Raw genomic sequence first — 19,635 nt, 5'->3', positions numbered from 1 at the left:
TTCTAACCTAGGGTTGTGAAAGGGCTTTAATGCTATGTCCCCGGTGAGCTAGTAGGCTGGCCATCCAGGGTGGTAGGTGTCACTAATTTATTTTAGTACTGCCCTGCCGCAGCCTGTTTACATTTACATTGCCTTTTACATACCTGCTCTGTCCTTTAAGTACTCCACCTTCCATCCAGTACTATTCAAATAAAACTAAATATTAGTCACGTATGAATTACTAAGGGATAATTACCGGAACATCCAAACCATTTAAAGAGAAGGTAACAATAACTTAAATCTAAATGCACCGGGAACTGGGGCACCACTATGGTATTGACAAAGTAACCATGGTTGACTCTGAACACTCTAAAATCCAACTTCGAAGAGAAAAGAAACCTTTAAGTAGGCAATAAACTGATTTCAACATCTGTGTTTTAACACAAGCTCAGACATGTACTTATTGAATTTTTTGGGCAAATTACTTTGCTTCTATTTCTTAGTGTCTTCAACTATAAAAATAGAAGTAATCTATTCATCTACTATTTATTTCAGAGAAATGTTATGAGAATGACTTGGATGACCTGAAAAATGAATGAGCTCCTTGAACAAGGTACAATTATTAAGTTTCTATTGTGAAGTCAAATAGAACAATTCACTCAAAGGACACGATGTTTGATTGAGAACATTCTTAATTTTATTTTCTTTAATTTTATAAAATACACTTTGTAAGATAAGTTTCTAAAAGTTTATCCTTTATGTGTGTTAAAATTGCAATTCTATATCAGAAATGAAGGAAACACTTTCAGTTGATTAACTCTCTTTGTGTGTGTATATATGTGTATGTATGCATGTGAGGTTTTCAGGGAAGGGTTGGTTATTTGTTATGTTATTAAATCAAAACAAAACGCAAGGTACGGATTACTTCACTGTCCTTTATCTTGATTGGTTTCTTACAAAACATTTTCCCTCTCCTCCCTCTATGCAGCCTGGAAGCTTATCTTGTATACTGGTTTGAAAACAAGTATCAAGTGTCTTTTTGTAAAGATCTTACATCTCCTTAAATATTTCTGAAACCACTTTGGGGGAAAAGAACAATACAACTCTTTACAACAAAAGAGCTGTAGTACAAATCTTTCCTTCAATTAAAACCAATCAGACTTTTTTGTTTTAACCCAAAGTTAACAAAAACAGGAAAAGACTGAAATCTGGGAGCTATTCAAGTTTCAAACTCTTTCTGCCTGTACTTTTTCCTGGAAGCTTACCAACTGAATAGCTGATGACTGGTGCATTCTGTTATGTGATCTATATCAGGAGAAAATAACCTTTATGTTAAACCTAACTCTTAACACACCAAGATAACACTGCTAAGTAAAATCATTTTCCATTAGCTAGAAAGAACGATTAGATTACTCAAATTGAGATTCAAATTCACCAAATCTGTTTCTGCAAAGGCAGAATACTTATAGAAAATCCCAATAGATTCATTTAACTAGCCAATTTTTAGTATGATTTGTGATGCTTAATGTCCAATTTTCCTATTTTAAAAAAGAGTCATAATCAAATAATTATTCTCCAGACACTTCTGATGCAATCCCAAATAAGTAATAAACAAACTGGAATACACGAAATGTGCATCATTCTAAAACAAATCAAGATCTTCAAATCCCCTACGATAACTGAATGGATAATACCCCATGAAAAGAGCACCATTGTGAAGATATGACAGAGGCCAGAGTACACAACTAATTAAAGAAAAAAAGACATGCTATCCAAAGAGTTATCTATCCTGTGTCTACCAGAGGGCCATCTCAGGTTACACCGTTAGCCACCAGCAACTGCTGCTCCTTAGGCCAGTCTGTTTTCATGTAAGCTAGTTTCCTTCTATTCTCAGCTCCTTGGAAACCACAGGGTTGTCATGGTAGCTGTTATCAAGGAGAAGGGAGTGAGAAGATGCTGACAACACCCTGTTTCTCTTCCCTAATGAGGTGTAAGGCCAGATGCCCCCTTCGTCTACACAGATTCTATGCTCCCTTATGCTGTAAGTAAGGTTGGCTGAGTTAGGGCTTCAGTAGTCCATCACCATCGGGGTCAGTGCTCTCTTTCTGTGGGTGAAAGATCCTTGCTTTGACCCCCTTCTCCCAGCTGCAATAGGCAGATTTGGGCAAACACTCTTATTGTTTTTCTGACATTCTTTTTTCTTCTGTCTTCAGTGGTAATAGGGAGACCAGAGTGAATTCTGTTTTGTACACCAAAGAGAATATATTTGGCCCCTATAAATGGCAAGGGGACCAAAGACATTCCTTCTCTGTACCTGAGCATCTTTCCTTCCACTTTGTTTCCATCAGTGGAAGTACTCTTTGAGAAGAAATTACTTTCTGATCCTCAGGAGATGCTTGAAAATTCAATTAGAGCCTCCATTCCTTTGTGACTTGCAGTTGGGGAGTCATCTTCTTAGGCATTTCCCATTTCTAGCAGGAACCAGCTGTGAAGCAAAATGACTAAAAGAGGTACATAACAGGGGAGAGTCCAAAGAGAGACCTTAATCACTGCAAGACTCTCCTTTCTTGTTACACTCGTCAAGTAAGAAGAGGGCCAGTCGGTGGCAAAGGCAAAGAGTTAAGATGGGAGACGCAGCATTGTAGGCTGTGTGGTTAGAGCCTCGCTATTAGAGAAAGGGGGATTTCTATGGGGGATCAGAACTTGGTGCCTCGGCCCATGAGTTTAAGGACGGCAAAGTTGTAAGTGGCAGCAATCATGAAGGTGAGCTGTAGGGAACAGAAGAGAGAATGTGAATGAGAGTAGAAAAGAAAGAATGCCCTCCTCAGATCCCTTTGGGAATGAGGAAGGGTAGAAATAAAATCATAACTAAATAAGGGAAAAACTCCTGCTCTGCAAAAAATAGTACATCCCAGGCTTGGCTTTCTCCATATACACTTGACTGGAAGTCCGATGTGTCTCACGGCCCAGGCCCAGAGAATCAAATCATAAAGATTTATTCAACACCTCTGTTTGATCTAGCACTGAGTTTTCCTCAGGGAAGTGAACAATATTTGGGCTTTGCCACATCCGTATGTCCGAGTGACTTAGAGTCATAGGGTGCTTGCTGTAGACACACAGCCACATCATGCAGTACCGCCCTCTCCTGGTTAATGAATCAATTTATTTTACAAGATGAGAAATTACTTGACTCTGTACAGAAACCTTAGCAGTAGGGGCCAGGAGTTCTGTGAACTCATCTTGTCTGATCACTGCTTATAAAATGACTTCAGATAAATCACTTCACCCTTCAGTGCCTTACGTTTTTAATCTGCACAATGAGCACACTACATTCACAGGGCACTGTAACACTATCAGCAAGACCTGGGACATAGCATTGTATTATAGTCAAAACAATTCTAATAATGTTAGGAGGTCCTCCCAGTAGTTCCACATGAGTAACTAAATCCATTGGAGAGTATCTAAGGTGGATTCATATTGATAGTATATAGAATTCCAGGCTATAGCAAGTCATGTTTCGTGATGTTTCAGTGTTTTGTCATTGATCTGATCAAAATGTATTGAGAATTAACCGTAATTTATGACTGCAAAGTACTTGGCAACATTACATGTTCTATAAATACTAAATATTATCATTGTATCTATGAATCTCTTACCCCCTCTTTCCTCATACCACTTTTCTTGTTCCTATCTAATCTGTGATGTTTTTCTGCCTTGCCAGTGCAAGTAGAAGTACGGAGCCTCTACCCTTTGCTATTTTCCCAGAAGCTTCCCTCCAGCATTTCAAGGATGGAAGCAGTCTACCTTCTTGCCTTTCAGAATAGCTGTACCCACACTATCTCAGTCCTATTTACTTGCCAAGATCATTCAAACTCAACTCACCAGGGAAATCAGTGTAGCTGCAGCCCCCACAAATGCAGCAATAAACAGGTGGAAGGTCATTTGGAACTGCAGGAAAATGAAAGAGGAAGAACTGTTTCTTGCAACAGCAATAATATGCCTCAGTGTAAATCATGAATACAGCTTTCTGAATGTGTTGATATCTTTCTTGTGTGCTAATTCTACATCTTTAACTAAGTTTTCACTTCCCTAAATGTGGGCCTCCCAGTCTTCAGTGTACACCATAGCACCTTGCCCATAACACCCAGAACACAGAATACTCATGAAATAGCATAGTACTCCAAAATAATGAACTGGTTCCCTACAGTTGTGCCCAGAGGTCCAAACTTTAAAGTCAATATTTTGCTTTCAAAGAAATAATTTACTGCCTTTCTCCCCAGGATTCACTTTTATTCCCCTTGCTTCATTTGTATATAATATCTGTTCTCAATACAGTGCTTTCCTTTTCAAATGTACTTATTTTACCTCTCATTTGAGATAAAGAAGTTCCAAACTGAAAATGTTTTTATAAAACCTATGAATGCCTCTGTGCACAGCCCATTTTCTTGATACGGTTTTTAACTAAAGGAATGAAAATTTTCATGTGGGGGATTTTGCCATCAGGCTCTATCTTTACCTAAAGCTACAAACTTCTCTTTTAAGAGGGGAAGGGATGGAAAGGAAGTCTTTCTATGCAGCTCTAGGGAAAACAGGTGTTTTACCTTCTATGCTCATTGGCTCAGGCATACTTAGCCAATATGTTGTAGAAGGCAATCGGCTAATTCAAAATCCAGCAAAGAGAAACTTTTAGTCCTTAAAATTGAAGACCATGGGTGTAATTTGTATGGTATTAGCTACTCCCTTGTAAAATAACCCAAATAACCCACTCACCTCAGCTGTTTTGCAGATGGACAGAAGGTTGGAGCCACAAACCTTGCCAGGGAAAGCATTCCATGGGAGAACACCTAAGTAAGACACAAACATCAACCAGGGTAAGCTTTATGGAGCTACGGGGCCACATGGAGACTTTCCCCCAGAGCCCTTCTTCCATCTCTAATTATCCTGGCTGTAAATTTGGATTCTACCAACAATCAGGATCCTCTTTTCTACAGGTTTACAAAAAAGAGAAGGTGGTATTGAACAATGGTGAAACCTTGTGTTTGTTATTGAAATGTGCTGCTTTGGGGTTGGGAACAGCAGTCAACTAGAGTAGGTCCACGTGAACAGCCAAGAAAACTGCCACCACTTTCAAGTTCCCTTCCCAGGGAAGAAACCTCTCTGGTTTCAGTAGGAAGGATTAATAAACTAAGACCCAATCATTCATCATCTTATATTTTTATCGTAATCACCACCCTCCTTACACTAAGAAAATAACCAAATACATAGTGCTTCCATAGTGGGTAGGAGAGCCAAAGCACCCATGCCCTTACTCACCATACATTCTGGCATCAGCACAGAGACTGCCTATACTGGCAGAGGTCTTGCTGGGGAAGGCAATAGACTGGCAGGTGGTCCAGGTGTTGAAGTAAATGTACACAGGCACAGCAGAGCAGGCAAACACCAGGAGCCACACAACGGTCAGGGCATAGGTGATGCCCACAAACTAAAATGATTGACATGGGGTGGTTAGAAATCAGAATCAGCCTGCAGATGTAGAAACACAAACTGGGAGATCCTGGAGTGGCGTGTGCCAGACATTGAAACCAGGTTCCAGGGCTCTCCCTCAAATGAAATTAGTGAGCAGGGCACCTCTGCCAAGGGTCATTGGCAGTATCTACTAGAGAACTGGCCCCAGCATGACGGAGGGTGGGGGGAATGGGTAGGGGAGGAGTGAGGAGGATCCCTGGGTTAGAGAGGCTTCAGAGGATGTTTTTGGGCAGATAAGGTGTAAAGAAATCAAAACAGATCTTGAAAGAAAGTCGTGCCATTTTGTGCCTTAGGCTGAGCTTAGAAAATGTTCCTTGCCACAGGAACATTTTTGTTCCCTAGTCATTGAACAAAGCCAATAGGAGATTAAAATTTCAGATACAAAACCTTTCTAAGCTAACTGCTGGCCACAAAAAGACATTGCTAGAACCCACACATGTTCAGCCCCCAAAGGATCTTTAACTCCAGAGACTGAAAACAAATGTGCGCCTCACTCAAAGCATGGATAACCCTCAGGCAATGATAAAACATTCAACATGCAAACCTACTCCAATGCCCTCTGGGACCTCCAACAGCGCAGGATCCCAGAATATTGTAAATTTCATCTTGGAGTCAATTATTTAATTTTTATTATCAATCCTCCCTCTCAGATCAGGTGCCCAAGTCTCAATCACATTTTAGATTCTTGTCCAGTTAGATCTTCTCTTGTGGTCCCTGCTAGGAAGGGAGTAAAGGGATACCAACAGATGGCTTAGAAATGGTCTGGTTGTACAAAGCATCCCACAAAACTCATGCTTTCCGTTTTGAGAAGAAATTTGCTTAGGGAACCTTTGAAAGGTGAGGCTAAGCCAGCTGGGCACCACGTTCTTCCTGACCTTCTCGTTCGGCTGCAGCCATCGCTTCCTCACTCAAATGCCAGGCCCCTAGAGAGGACCTAGCCTTGGGTGGGGACGAGGCCACAGACTCGCGCCCAATTTTCCCCCACCCCTTGTTATTGCCACAAAATCCTGAGGATGATCACCTTGTCGGGATGTCCTAGCCATTTTCCCAAACAATGACACACCCGCTCCAAAGAATGAGCTTGATGTTGGCCTCTGGAACCCCTCCCCTTCTGGCCCCCTGTTACCGTTGCGCTCAGGCCCTTGCCGCAGATGGTGGTCTTGTAGTCGCCAAAGATCTGCCTGACTGCGCCGGTGGTGTAGAAGCCCTCAGCCAGCAGGAGGGCCCCATAAAGGAAGAAGAAAGAGGCAGTTCCATAGATGACATACTGGAAGGCATGGATCCTGCATTAACAGGTAGACAAACGAGACCAGGGAATCTTTTTTTTTTTTTTTTTTTTTTTTTTTTTTTTTTTTTTTTGAGACGGAGTCTCGCTCTGTCACCCAGGCTGGAGTGCAGTGGCCGGATCTCAGCTCACTGCAAGCTCCGCCTCCCGGGTTTACGCCATTCTCCTGCCTCAGCTTCCCGAGTAGCTGGGACTACAGGCGCCCGCCACCTCGCCCGGCTAGTTTTTTGTAGTTTTTAGTAGAGACGGGGTTTCACCGTGTTGACCAGGATGGTCTCGATCTCCCGACCTCGTGATCCGCCCGTCTCGGCCTCCCAAAGTGCTGGGATTACAGGCTTGAGCCACCGCGCCCGGCCGGGACCAGGGAATCTTATTAATTGAAGACCTGGTTCCTTTCCCCACGTAAGTGAGGTATACACCAGAGCGAGCACCTTAACAAGGCTAGGGATTCTCCAGAGGAATCACTAGGTTCCTCCTGCATGCTTTCACCTTATCTTTGTTGAAATAAGTGAAGACAGGGTGTATGTGACCAGAAACATATGCTCCTCCCACCACACCTTGCTTACCCTGGGACCTGGAGAACCAGGGACCTACTCTCCCTGCCCGACCCTTCAGACATGCTACCTCACAGGAGTGGGGAGCTAGACAAGAAGAAATGTGGATGAAGGAACAGGAGCCTAACTTGTTCTAGGAATAGGAGAGGCTTAGTGCCTCCCTTGGCTTCTCCATACCTACTACACTGGAGGCTCCAACTTGGGCAATATTAACTACATCTAGCAGAAGTCAGAACACGTGTAAGAAAACAAGGGGCGGGGGTGGGAGGGGCTGACAGGCAGGCAGGCAGACCTGTTCTTTCTGAATGGGCTTCGAATGTGAAGCAGGAGAGATCTGCACAGAGGGAAGACTCAGGAATCCGCTCTGGCTCCACCCCAGTCCCCTGCTAGTTACTAAGGTACTGAAGAGTTCTCTATCTCCAGGATGGAGAGAGGGAAAAAAAAGATGGGTCTGTGTGGGAGGGCAGGTACTTACACATTGATGAGATACTCATAGTCCTGGTAGTTTTTGGAGAAATAGGTCTCAATTAGCTTTTCTGTGCCAGTGAGGGCTTCATGTCCACAGCCACAGAATAGTGCCACCCCAAAGAAACACAATCCAGTGGCCACCAGGGAAGCAAAGGGGGCCCCTACCAGACATCTTGCACAGCACTCTAACAAGCCTGGGGAAGAAGAAGGGGAAACAGTCAGGCATATCCAGTAGGTAGCTCATGCCACTCAAACCTCTCTGCCAGGCCAGCCAGGCCCGGTGCTCACAGGCTTAGAGACAGTGGGTACCCCAGAGTCAAAAAGCAGGAGCGGCTAGAGATTTTGGCTTTCAGCATGTGAGATTGACCCAGAATCCTTACTTTGTTTCATCCTTGAAAATAAATCTTTGGCCGAGAGCCGTGGCTCATGCCTGTAATCCCAGCACTTCGGGAGGCTGAGGCGGGTGGATCACGTGAGGTCAGGAGTTCGAGACCAGCCTGGCCAACATGGCAAAACCCCATCTCTACTAAAAATACAAAAATTAGCTGGGCATGGGCACATGCCTGTAATCCCAGCTACTCAGGATTCTGAGACAGGAGAATCTGTTAAACCCGGGAGGCGGAGGTTGCCGTGAGCCAAGATTGCGCCATTGCACTCCAGCCTGGGCAACAAGAGTGAGACTCTGTCTCAAGGAAAAAAAAAAAAAAAAAGAAAGAAAGAAAATAAATCCTTACCTTTTATTGTCAGAATTTTAAAAATATTTAATAAATAATAATAATTCAGCAATTCAAATAGCAAGCCAGAGAGATTATGAAATCAGTCTCTTCTTTCTTATTGTTCTGGTCTGTTTGTTTGCTTACTTATTTTAGTCATTCATCAACTATTTATGGAATACTCACTATATGCCCAGCATTATGCTGGGTGTTATATGGGATAAGAAGAGAGAAAAGACACAGACTCAGCCATATGGGAGTCTTTAATTTCCTGAGGAAGAATTAGCTAGGTAGACCTAATATTTTCAACTAACAATTCAGGCAGCCAAGTAAGTGGTAAGAGAGGGTAAATGCATTAGGAGTTCCAGGAAGGGATGAGTGCAGGCCAGAGATGCTGGTATTGTCAGACAGGATTTTAGCATGAAGAACATTCCAGGTGGAGGAAACTTTGGAAATTGCATGCTCCTGGATATTTTTGAGCATCGTGTGTATTTGTTGCAAGGAATGCTTGATTCTTCTTAGTTTACATATGGGAGGAGTAGTCCAAACAGGAGGGAGCTAGCGCAGGACAAGAAATGAAAATAGGAAGATTGATATTACTTGCAATAATAAAAATGCAGGCTTCATGATTTTAGACACTTTGCATGGTGGTGTTGTCCTCCTATAATGCAGCTTGGCTAATGTCCCCACGCTCAGTTACACACTGAGATTCTGTCAAAACAGCTACAAACAGACTTTATACAAAGTCAGCAAAGCATGAAACATCTTTCTGGCACTAGAAGAACACACCAGGGCCTGGGAACACATGTGTCTTAAAGTGCTAAGAGTCCCTGAGATCCCCAGACCTGGTATCCCAGGCCCTACGCCAGTGTTGCTGAGAAACAGGAAAGGCACACAAGAAGTCACAGGCTCTGAAAGCAGCTGTGTTCCAAGTACTAGTCCCATGCTCTAAGATGTCATATGGAGTGAACCTTAGCAATTGCCAAGTAGATGACTGACTAGATGAGGAAAACAATGGCTTCCTCTGGCCTCTTGGCCAGATCCCTAAAATGTAGAAGAAATGAGAATGTTAAGCTCTTCAGAAAAAATGTCTTAATTCATATGTATGTATATATATAAATATATGTATGTATATATATACACACACCCACTGATGTTATATATCTATAAACACAGTATACACATGCACACACACAAATACTCAGCAAATGTACTGGGAAGCTGCTATTTTTGAATAAGCAGGTTGTGACAGCTTGTACAATAAAAATAAATTGTATTAATTACTTAGGCTTGGATTTTTGTATTCAAGCATTTCTCTAAGCCACACTCACTTTTCTATAGGGTACCGGGGAAAGGGGACTCCTTTGCCTGATTCTGTTAACATTAGTTACAGTTTGTTTTTAGCCCAGAGAGCTTGAACACCTGGTGATTTGCATGGCTGAATTGCATCAATGTGAACAGATTTGGAAAGACCAAATTATCTCTGTCATGGGAAAATTGAGGTAGAGGCATTTGCCTCTGTTCTCAGAGACACAAAAGGAGTGAGTCCTATTACCCACCATCTCCTGAAATGACAGCCCTTTCCTGGCCTTCAAAGAGGCTCTTCTTCAAAGATACTTGTGTGTCACACCAAAGATGAGGCTCAGAAGCCCAAGCCAAACAAAGTAAGCAGCTAACATTTGAAACAGAACTTCCTTTTCCAAGAATTAAAGCATTGCTGCCAGGAAACTTGGCCTCTATGAGAAGCAATCTGTAGCTGTGCTGCTGTGAGTGGAGGCTGAGTTTACTCAGCATGAACTTTGCAAACGTGCTTGGGAAGAGTGTCTTTTCAGAACTGGCCCATGGATGTGCCTGTGTGTGTGCACACGCACGTGCATGCATGTGTACAAATCTGCACATACACACATGTGTACCATAGAGAAAAACGCAACAACTGAAATCGATTGTTGTTCTCAGAAAACATTCCAGAAATTGATCTTCCTTTTTCTCAACAGGTTAAGATACTAGATTCAGCCTATAAGTCAAGAAAAGGAGCTTGGAAGTAAACAGTACTGCCATTTTCCTTCTCTGCCTGTCCAACTCCTCCCCACCCCCAAACTCTTAGACTCTTCTAGTAAAGAAAGTCTCTGAAGCCTGGGAATAGGGGGAGAGGAAGGTCAGTGACCCCACTGTTCCCTTTCTCCCCAGCACAGGGTCAGGGCTTGGACAGAGCCCTCCATCGCTCCCCCGGACAAAGAAGCCTTGTTCTTTCCTGAGATCTCAGGAGCCTGATTGGTATTCCACAGGGGCCTGCAGGCCCGGGGGTGGGGAGGGGGTCAGACCCAGGGAACAATGGCAGGACTGTTTGTTTAGCCGAGGGTAAGAAGAGCCATCCACCCTAGCAAGTGACCATCTTGGGCCTATTCACTCACCCCAGCATTTTCATCCGGGAAGGGCTAAGTTGTTGTGCAGGTATGGTCAGGGATGGAGGAACTTGAACTCTTGCTAGCCAAAAGAGAACTCCACTTTAAGCTTTAGCTGATGCCACCTCCAGGGTTGCAAAGATGGGGTTGCAAAGATGAGGTTGCAAAGAGATACATCCTCTTGAGTGTATCTGATCCCTCAATCATCATCCAAATGACCTGAGAGTGTCATGGATTGTGTTCTTACTGGATGATAAATGGCTAAGCCTTAGGAGCAATTCTGAGTCACCAGATCATAGCCTTTCTTTTTACATCCATTTTTCCTCTATTTTCTTAGAGCTTTAAAAACTTAGCATTCCCTTTTTCTGCTCCACTACAGCTCAAAGCAAGGGACAAGAAGGAAGTAGGCTTTAATGAGTTTCTAATGTAGTCTGAAATAAATGACTTTAGATAAATCTATCACTATTAAGCTATAAACAATTCAGTAATATCAGCATAAGCATCAGATGTTCATCTCTTCACAACCTAGATAAGTGCTTTGGGGGCATTTAAGTTCAGCAGAAGTGAAGAATCTCAGTCAGTCTGTCCAAGCAAGAATCAGATTTTAGATTCTAACTGAGAAAAACTCAGAGCCTACAAGAAATTATTTTTTCATCAAAGTAGTTAACAATCAAAGCATTCTGAGAAAAGACCCATTGGGCTCCCTTTGATTTTTCACAGTCCAAGAAATGTCCTTGGGTATGTGTGAACAATAGCCTAAAGCCAAAGACTCTCCATTTCAGAACCCCTCCTGGTTGAAAGGGTGTGAGTTTGATTCAAGAAGGCTGGAAGGGATTCTAGAGAAGTTCCTTGGCTCTCTCAAGAGACATTCTCACATTTCCAGTCTAAGTACAGACTGCAAGATGGGAGAGTTGGCATAAAAGAACCATATAGTAATAACATTTCTCAATGCAACTCAATTGGATTAAACGGCCTAACTTTGATGAGAGGTCATAGAGAAAAATAATGACCCCCTCCAGTGTTTTCCTTTCATTTCTGTTTATGTGAATTCAGTACAAGAATTAAGCACACTAGCAGTGACATAGACACTAGGAGAAACAGAAGGGAATTAAAAGGCCAGTCCCTTTCTTTAGAAAACTTGAAATCCTGTTGGGGCAAACAAACTGAATCTGTGAATCAAAATCCAAAGCCACATATAAGCAAGTGTTAAAATGGATATAACGAAGTCGTGTGGGCAAAATGTAAGCAAAGGGAACAGATCATGTCATGGTCAGCTACATTTGTATACAAACTCCCAAAACAAGTCTAATCAATCTGTGATAGTTGACACTCCAACTTTAAGCCCTTCTCATCAGTGCTCTTCACAGGGGTCTGACAGATCAACAGAACCAATGTGACTTACACAGATCCAGGTTCATCAAGGGACTGTGTTGATCCTGATGCTGTCTCTTTAAGCAGGCGCCAAGAGCTCCCAACTCTCCCTCCCTCCTTTCCCATGCCCTGGGCCCGCCTCAAGGACCAGCTCCATGATGGAAATTCAGTGTGAATCTGGGAACTCATCAAAGGAAGGAGAGGAAGGGCTTTCATAGAAAGGAATGGTAGAAAGAGACCAATTGTACCCTGCACAATTCCCAGCCTGTCCCTTGAATCCAGCTGACAAAGGGAGAGATAGAAGAACTGTATACAATAGAGCTAAACAACAGGCAGGCTCATTGAGTGAGAAACTGGCCCCATCTCCCTAGGTCTCGAATCTGCACTACAGTCTTACCCTCCTCCCAGAACCCACCCCTTAACCTCACCCCATGAACAGAGGCCTCCTTGATCAGGGCCTACAGCGATTGACAAGGCTGAAATGCTAGAGTAGCCGTGACTGGTACTAGGGATGGATGGGGATCAGTGGGTGGGTTCTAGGAGTAAAACAACAATTATCAAGAGGTGCCAGAGACAAACAAAGACTTTTGCTTCTGGCCCTGCCCTGGTCAGACAATGCCCTGCCTATAATCTTGTCTTTCCTACATATCTCTTGTGATATCAGCACTTATATACCACATTCAAGTGCTGGAAAACTGTCCCGAAACCTCTAGGGCCTGGGAATCCAAGCCTGCTGGATAGTCAAATCATGTGGACAAGGTTAACTAAAAAGGAATTTCAGCCTCCTCTTTGGACACAGTTTTAGTATTACCAAGGCAACAGCATCTGGACCATCTTGTTTCCTATACTCCCCACTCCTCTTCAGACACGCACACACACACACATACACACACACACACACACACACACACAGAATGAATGATGTACACATTCCAATTTATGTGCAAGCATTGGGAAGCTGAGGTAGGACTTTGGTTGTTAAAACTTATCCTTGGCACATTGTCTCCACCTTGCCCACAAATGGGAAGATGAAAGGGAAGTAACTGGTACTAGAGACAATAGTAGCCATACCTTGTTCCTCAGGTCAGTCTCCCACCATTTCCTCCTCTCTCCTTAGTTGCAGTGTGAAGCTGATTTGGGGAACCTTATTCTCTTCCTTGGGACTCTCTTCTAGAGCCCTGCCTGGCAGACAGCTCAGAGGCCAGTGCAGAGCTGAGAGATAGCCCTCAGGGCCATTTTGCAGTAGCCAAGAGGTATTAATCAATCAGTACTTGCTGAGCTTTTGATGTAAGTTTGGCACTGAGTAGGCTCTGAAAGCAAAAAAGGAAGGAAAGGCTGCTCCATTCACCTACCATGGCTGCTGTTACCCTTCCTGATCATGTGACTGTCCTCACTTGGTCTTCTTTAGACCTGAAGTGCTGTGGGCAGGGAAGGCATTTCTACTATTGCTTTTCTACTGTTGCTTTTTTTTCAAGACAAAGACCTGTACCCAGGGGATGGCTTTCAAAGCTTCAGGATGAGAGACAAAAGCAACAGGGGAAAGTGATGTTACTGGCTGGAGTTCTACCTTAATGGGTTTGGAGACTATATTTCCCCTCCCACCCACCTCCCAGGGTTGAGGTTGTTATTACTCAGATCGCTCTGAGAGAGCAGTTCTAGTTATCAGCCTGTTAAGTAAACTTGTAGCTTTCCTAGCTCAGAGCTAAGCCTAAGGCCCCGGAAAGCAGGGTAAACCTTTCAATCTGCCTGGCTCTCCAAGGACTCCTCTGGCTCTGCACGGCCAAAGAGAGAAGTGAGGTGGGGAAGGCTGCACTTGATTATTTTAGTCAGTGTCTCCAGGAAGACTAGGTGAACATGCCGGTTGGGATCTGGTTTATTTTTGGCTGCTGGCATTCTTGGGGCATTCTTGCCATTTTGATGGGATTCAGTTAGTCTTCGGGCATTTTATAAAACTGGACCCCGACTCTGCTGCCACACTTTTTGCCTGGGCTACACCCACTTACTCCAAGCCAGCCAAAACTACACTGCTAGGCAAACAGCCACTTTTGGATGGAGGCATCACAGTCTGGTTACCAGGGTAACAGCCACTGTTCTCAGACGACAACAGGCTTGCAGACAATGTTTTGCTGTTCAATAATGGCATTGTGTTGCTGAGCAGAGAGTAATCAGCTACTGCTCTTTGGCTCCTTTCTGGTTCCATCATTATCCCAAAGACTCACTTGAAACATTCCCCTTCCAAATCAAGGCAAAAATTAATGAGTTATCAGTTTCCCCATAAACTTTTTGTGCAGACACTACTGAATTAGTGTTCCTCCTTGCTTCCAATCTTAAGGGATTCTATATGGTTGAAGTAGTAAGTTCCCTGTTCCTGGAGGTTATTAAGCAGAGGCTGTATGAACATTTAACTGGTTGTTGTAAAAATGAATCCCGCATTGAAGGTTGGCTCAGACAACTTCTAAAGTTCCTTCCAATCCCAGATTCCATGATATAATGTGTTTACTGCAATTGTTGAACAGCAGTGCACTCCACATCAGAAGTAGTGGCAGTCCGGTACCTTGTTAGAGATCATCTATAATTCAAAGTACTTTAGATACTCTGTTATTGAATAAATGAAAACTCAGTGGCTGCTCCATCATATGTACCTGGCCCAAGTATCGTCCACCCTTAGGACTGGGGACCCAATGTGCATCCTCAATGGTGCCCTTATCTGTGGCAATCTTCCTCTGGAGGAAACCATCCAGCCTCCATAACAGGCAACTGTCCCTGTGGTCACCTTATTTGTTCCTGTCTTTCCTCAGGGATTTCATCCCCTGAGGAAGTAATATTCAACATTCTTCTTTACTCCCTCTCTGTTTTTAATGCACAACCTATCCAATCAGCTAGGCTGACATTAGATAGGATTCCTGATGTTACCCAGGGCAGGAATTGAGTTCCTCCAACATTCACCTCTCATCTGGCCACACTTAATTGGTCATATGATTCTGACCCAAGCACGCAAAGAAAACCCAACCATCCTGGAAAGAGGAAGAGTCAGCCTGTATACACATTATTGTCTAATAGTAGTTATTATCATGATTTACAGTTGTTATAGATCTTGCCCATTTTCAAAGGACTTCCACATTATTGTTACTTGATTCTCACAACCCTGAAAGTAGACAAAGTAGTTATTGCTATCCCCATTTTCCAGATGAGGAAGTGGTGATTCAGTGACATGACCAAGGTCACATAGTTCATAAGTAGCAGATCTGGGATTTGAATCTGATTTTTCTGACTCCCTGTCCGGTGCTCTCCCTCCTGTTTTACCTAAACACATGCTTCAAAGTGTTCTTTCTGTGTTTCATGATGAAACAACCTAAAGGCTGAACCACCTCAATATAATTGCAAATTGATCTCTGTGGATGTCGTCTACTGGGTGCTACATTTGATAGGGAATACATGGGACAACTGAGTCTCATTTCATTTAGTATGTGTTTAAGCTGCTATCTTTGTTTTGCCAAATGTGAACAATGTCTACAGGGCTCTGTGGAGTCCAGTAGGGACAAAGACCCTTGTGCTCTGCACACATTACTCTGAGTAGAAACTACCACCAGAGCCTCGTAGCTTCTGTCTTTGTTCATGGAACCTAGAAAAGCCCTCAATACTCAGTCAAATTAGCAAGAACTCTAATGTCCCAGCAGCCTCCTTGTCACAGCAGAGAGCCCTCAGGAAAACTATGTCTGTGATATCTGCTAGAAATGGTCACTCCTATAGGTGCACACACACGCACATATGCACACACACACTCTCCTACCCATATCTGTTTCCCATGGTCAAGCCATTGAGGACTTTACTTTCATTTCCTGAGCCTGAGAATGGCCTCCTCAGCCATAGCCAAGCCTGAGTCCAGCTTGCTCGATCCCCAGCTTCCTATGGATGCCAAACACGGTTCAACGTTTGCATCAAGCAAGCAGTTATTTTGTACATCTGAGGGCTAGGCAGTGCTCAGTGGTCTCCAGCAGAACCAGGAGGGCAAGCTGACCCGACTGTTACCAGGGCCTTGGAACCAACGGAAAAGAGAAGATAGAGGGAAGTGAGGGGGTAGGAGGACACATGACCACATCCATCCTGCTGGGCACTCTCTCCAGGGATCTGTGGGACTCTCCACGTGCTGCTGGAATTCTTTGGTAATAAAGCATCATGCTCAGTACAGCGGAGAAGGAGTTAATCTAACTGAATGTTAAGGAATTTAAAAAGAAAACAAGTGCCAAAACACGACTCATTTAAACCATTGGAACCCCCGAACCCCAAAGTTGGAAATTCTCTTGTGAATTCCTGTGTCCGCTTGAATCTTCAATGCTAAAGTTTTTGAAACTTACCCATGTCTTTGGGACTCTGACTCCAATTGTAGCCGGCTGGCTAGTCTGCTTTGTGGCTGACTTTGTTCAGCTGGAAGAAGGATCCTGGTCTCTCCAGCCTCCTTCTTCGGTCTTTTACTTTTTCTCTCTGAGTATCTTTGTCCTCTCCTCCTGCAATGAAAAGGGCTTTCTGATTGACAGCCAACCCCCTTAAAGGGACAGGCCTGCTTTCCTCCTCCTCTCCTCCTCCCCTTCTCCTCCCCTTTTCCCCACCTCCTCAGGGATACTCCCTTCTCTAAGGGCTCCATCTTCTCTTTCTGCCTTTCACTGCCAATTGTTTCATTTTCTTTGTTTTTCCTTTTTTCCCTAAGGCTTGCCTGGAATTTCGCTTTGCTACAGAGACATCTGGAAATGTGGATTGAGAGTGGAAATAAAATGAAGATGTCCTGGAAACTTCCAACTGATCCTTGGGTCTAATTGGTGTGGGATATGCAGCACAAGCATGAGAAGCCATGAAGTGAGAGCCCCGATAGGGGCTCAGAGTCAAAAACTTAGATGTTAGCTCCCAAAGTCCTTCCAAATCTGCCCCAGCTCCCCACATCACTCCTAGCTGCCCTTGGCCCTCTCCACTTTTCCCCTCCCGATTCCTTGGAAAATAAGCATTCCTCACCCCCCCCCCGCCCCGCCCAGCTCTACGAATACAATAGAGAAGAAAAAATTGTCTTTTAAGAAAATTTCCTCCAAATCCTTCTCAGTTTCAACTGCATGAAGACAAAATGCAGGCTGTCAATTCGATGAACAGATTATGATTAGGCTGGGGGAGGCTAGGATTGTAATAACTTTATAGCTATGATAATAAAGACTCAGAAGTGGGCAAGACCTATGCAAGTTCGCAGACTAGGTTAAAGAAAAGGCCAGTGTTGAAGATGTGGGTGATTTCCAAGGAGGATAATCGACTTTGAGACAAGTCAAGAACACGATCTGGGAATCAGGTAGTCAGTATTCCATCCTGAAAATGAAATGTCTTCATCAGAGAGTTTAAGCCAGGCAGGCGAGAGGCAGGGAGTGGGTTAGAGTGAAGCAGCAGGTGGCAGTGAGGGTGGAGAGGAGAAATGAAATATAGTCCTTGTCACAGAGAAAGAATCGGTAAGACAAAAATGACTAAGCAGCAAAAACAGGGAAATACTATATAAAACCTGCCTTAGCAATAAGTTATTTCTAAAGACTGTGAAGGTATTTAAATGCCCAGTGCTAGATGGGATCAGCCTAGGAAGGTTTTCTAGAACAGGTGAATCTTAAGCAGTGTCTGTCTGGGCTACTTGTCAGTCCTGTCTCCCTTCACAGCTCCCTTGACCTAGAGGCCAGCGTCCTCCCATGGATGGCCTTCAAAACAACTGGCTGGCATATAATAAGAGGGGCACCTGTTGGAAGACTCCGGAGAAGGAAGGTATGGTCTCCTGGAATTTTTCCTGTGGTTTTGCCTTGGGAGAGGAGAGAACAGGAGGGAGATGCTGAGCAGAAACTAGTACCTTCCTGTGGGAGGGAGAGAGGCAAGATTGTGTCTTACAGTTTTCTCTTTGGGCTGTGACCTTGGACACGTTACTGGCTTGGGCTCTGCTGTTAGGAAATGGGCAAGTCTTCGGCAGATGCCCCTGTGGGCCCACTGGGAGCCAAATCTTGCACAGTTTGAGGCTTGCTTAGAGTCCTAGAACTCTAGATCCTTTGCTCTTATATCAACCCCAAGGAAAAAGGATCTCTGGAAATGCTGCCCCTTGCAAAACGGTATAGTAGTAGCTTTCCAGAGCAGACCAGACTCAGGCCATGTGACTGATGAAAAGGGTCTTAGGGCCCCTTGCCCTCCCCAGCCCTGCTCACCAGCCATAGACCATGCCTGCTTTGGAAGCTCAACTGTGGGATTGTGCCAGCAATAAACTTCTGGATGGTCACTGTCAGAATGGCCCTGGAGAAGGGGGAGGATCAAGGGCAAGAAATAACCAAATGTGTCTCCTCAGCTCATCAGAGGGCAGGAGTGAGCCCAAACTTTGGAAGTTCAGATTTAGAGAATGAGACAAATGATCCTTCACAGCTCGAATAGATGAGACAGCTCTGCACACAGGAGACATCACTCAGGCTGAGCCCTCTCACAAAGCTTCCCCTGAGTTCTCAGCAGCAGCTCTGGGGACAGCAATGCTACTGGAAAGAAAATATGTGTTCCCAATAAACTTACAGATACCAATTTATCAACCACATTCCCCTAATACACATTTCTCTTCTCCTTTCCTCCATCTCCATTGCCTTAATATTCATTCTATCTTCTCCCCAAGTCTCAATCTCTTTCTATCGCTGTTACCTGTCTCTGTCTCTGTTTCTCTCTGTGTATCTGTCTCTCTATTTCCTTCTTTTTCTCTCTCTCCACATTCCCTGTCTTCACCTTGTTCTTATGCTTGTTCTTGTGCCCAGGGCCAGAAAAGGGATCCAGCCAGGTGACTGTGTCTCACTCATCCCAGTGCCTTAAGGTTCCCAACTCCCTAGAATCTAGTGTATTCTCATTGCTCTCTACACCCCGACACTCTGCCTCAGTACCTCATCAGCCGACCTTTCCTGAGGGCTCCCTACAGACCTCATAAGGTATCTTCCCAGGTCCTCCAGAGGCCTTTATCTACATACCCCCACCTATTTCTGTGATTCTGCTTCCACTGGTTCTGCTGGGTGCCCTTGGGAAATATTCTCCAGAGTCCAGCTGGGCTCCTGGCACTGCCAAGGGATTCCTCAAGAGGGCACTGCCAGACTTCTTGGTGGCAGCCTGCTGCCTGTACTGGGTGCCTGCGGGAACAATGCAGGATTGTATGAAACTCGTAAACAGTTTGCTTCATGCAATTCTGATGGTACCTCAGAGAATCTGGTCCCCCTTGATCATAGCTTGGTTTGATTGTGCAGCTTTCTTGCAAATAACTCAAAAACATTTGGATATTACCTCCACTCTCTGCTCTATGATCCCATAGT

At 44.1% G+C, this 19,635-nt stretch overlaps 2 protein-coding genes across 4 annotated transcripts in view; one reads left to right on the top strand and one right to left on the bottom strand.

Annotated features, from left to right (window-relative positions):
- The window catches only part of RAB9B (RAB9B, member RAS oncogene family), a 132,708-nt gene extending 115,371 nt beyond the window's left edge, over nucleotides 1-17,337 (top strand). The window contains exons 6-7 of one of the 2 annotated variants that reach the window (XR_007722574.1): nucleotides 535-592; nucleotides 17,004-17,337. The gene's annotated coding sequence lies outside the window, so the exon portion shown is untranslated. Of the gene's footprint in view, nucleotides 1-534; nucleotides 657-17,003 lie in introns of those variants that run through there. The other variant, XR_007722573.1, reaches the window with a different exon arrangement.
- On the bottom strand, nucleotides 654-16,858 carry PLP1 (proteolipid protein 1). 2 transcript variants are annotated; one of them, XM_050776009.1, is made up of 7 exons: nucleotides 16,654-16,858; nucleotides 7,820-8,006; nucleotides 6,527-6,788; nucleotides 5,293-5,461; nucleotides 4,750-4,823; nucleotides 3,862-3,927; nucleotides 654-2,747 (listed from the first exon to the last, which is right to left on the bottom strand). In XM_050776009.1, exons 1-7 carry the CDS (start codon nucleotides 16,655-16,657, stop codon nucleotides 2,676-2,678), a joined length of 834 nt encoding a protein of 277 aa, XP_050631966.1. In that variant the 5' UTR covers nucleotides 16,658-16,858; the 3' UTR covers nucleotides 654-2,675. The 2 variants fall into 2 exon arrangements, with proteins under 2 accessions (XP_050631966.1, XP_050631967.1); XM_050776010.1 differs by having other exon boundaries at nucleotides 6,632-6,788; nucleotides 16,654-16,843.
- Nucleotides 17,338-19,635: the final 2,298 nt, after the last annotated feature.

This window comes from Macaca thibetana, chromosome X (genome assembly GCF_024542745.1).
Source record: "Macaca thibetana thibetana isolate TM-01 chromosome X, ASM2454274v1, whole genome shotgun sequence".
Lineage (NCBI taxonomy): Eukaryota > Metazoa > Chordata > Mammalia > Primates > Cercopithecidae > Macaca > Macaca thibetana.
The sequence above is the reverse complement of the archived record's forward strand: the minus strand, read 5'-3'. Positions and strand labels throughout refer to the sequence as shown.

Bases quoted from the DNA above. Each gene is read 5' to 3' on its own strand.
- PLP1 (XM_050776009.1), bottom strand. The intron at 4,824-5,292 runs GTGAGTAAGGGC...TGTCTTACTTAG, and splicing joins TGCTGATGCCAGAATGTATG to GTGTTCTCCCATGGAATGCT. The intron at 3,928-4,749 runs GTGAGTGGGTTA...ATTTTCCTGCAG, and splicing joins CCATCTGCAAAACAGCTGAG to TTCCAAATGACCTTCCACCT.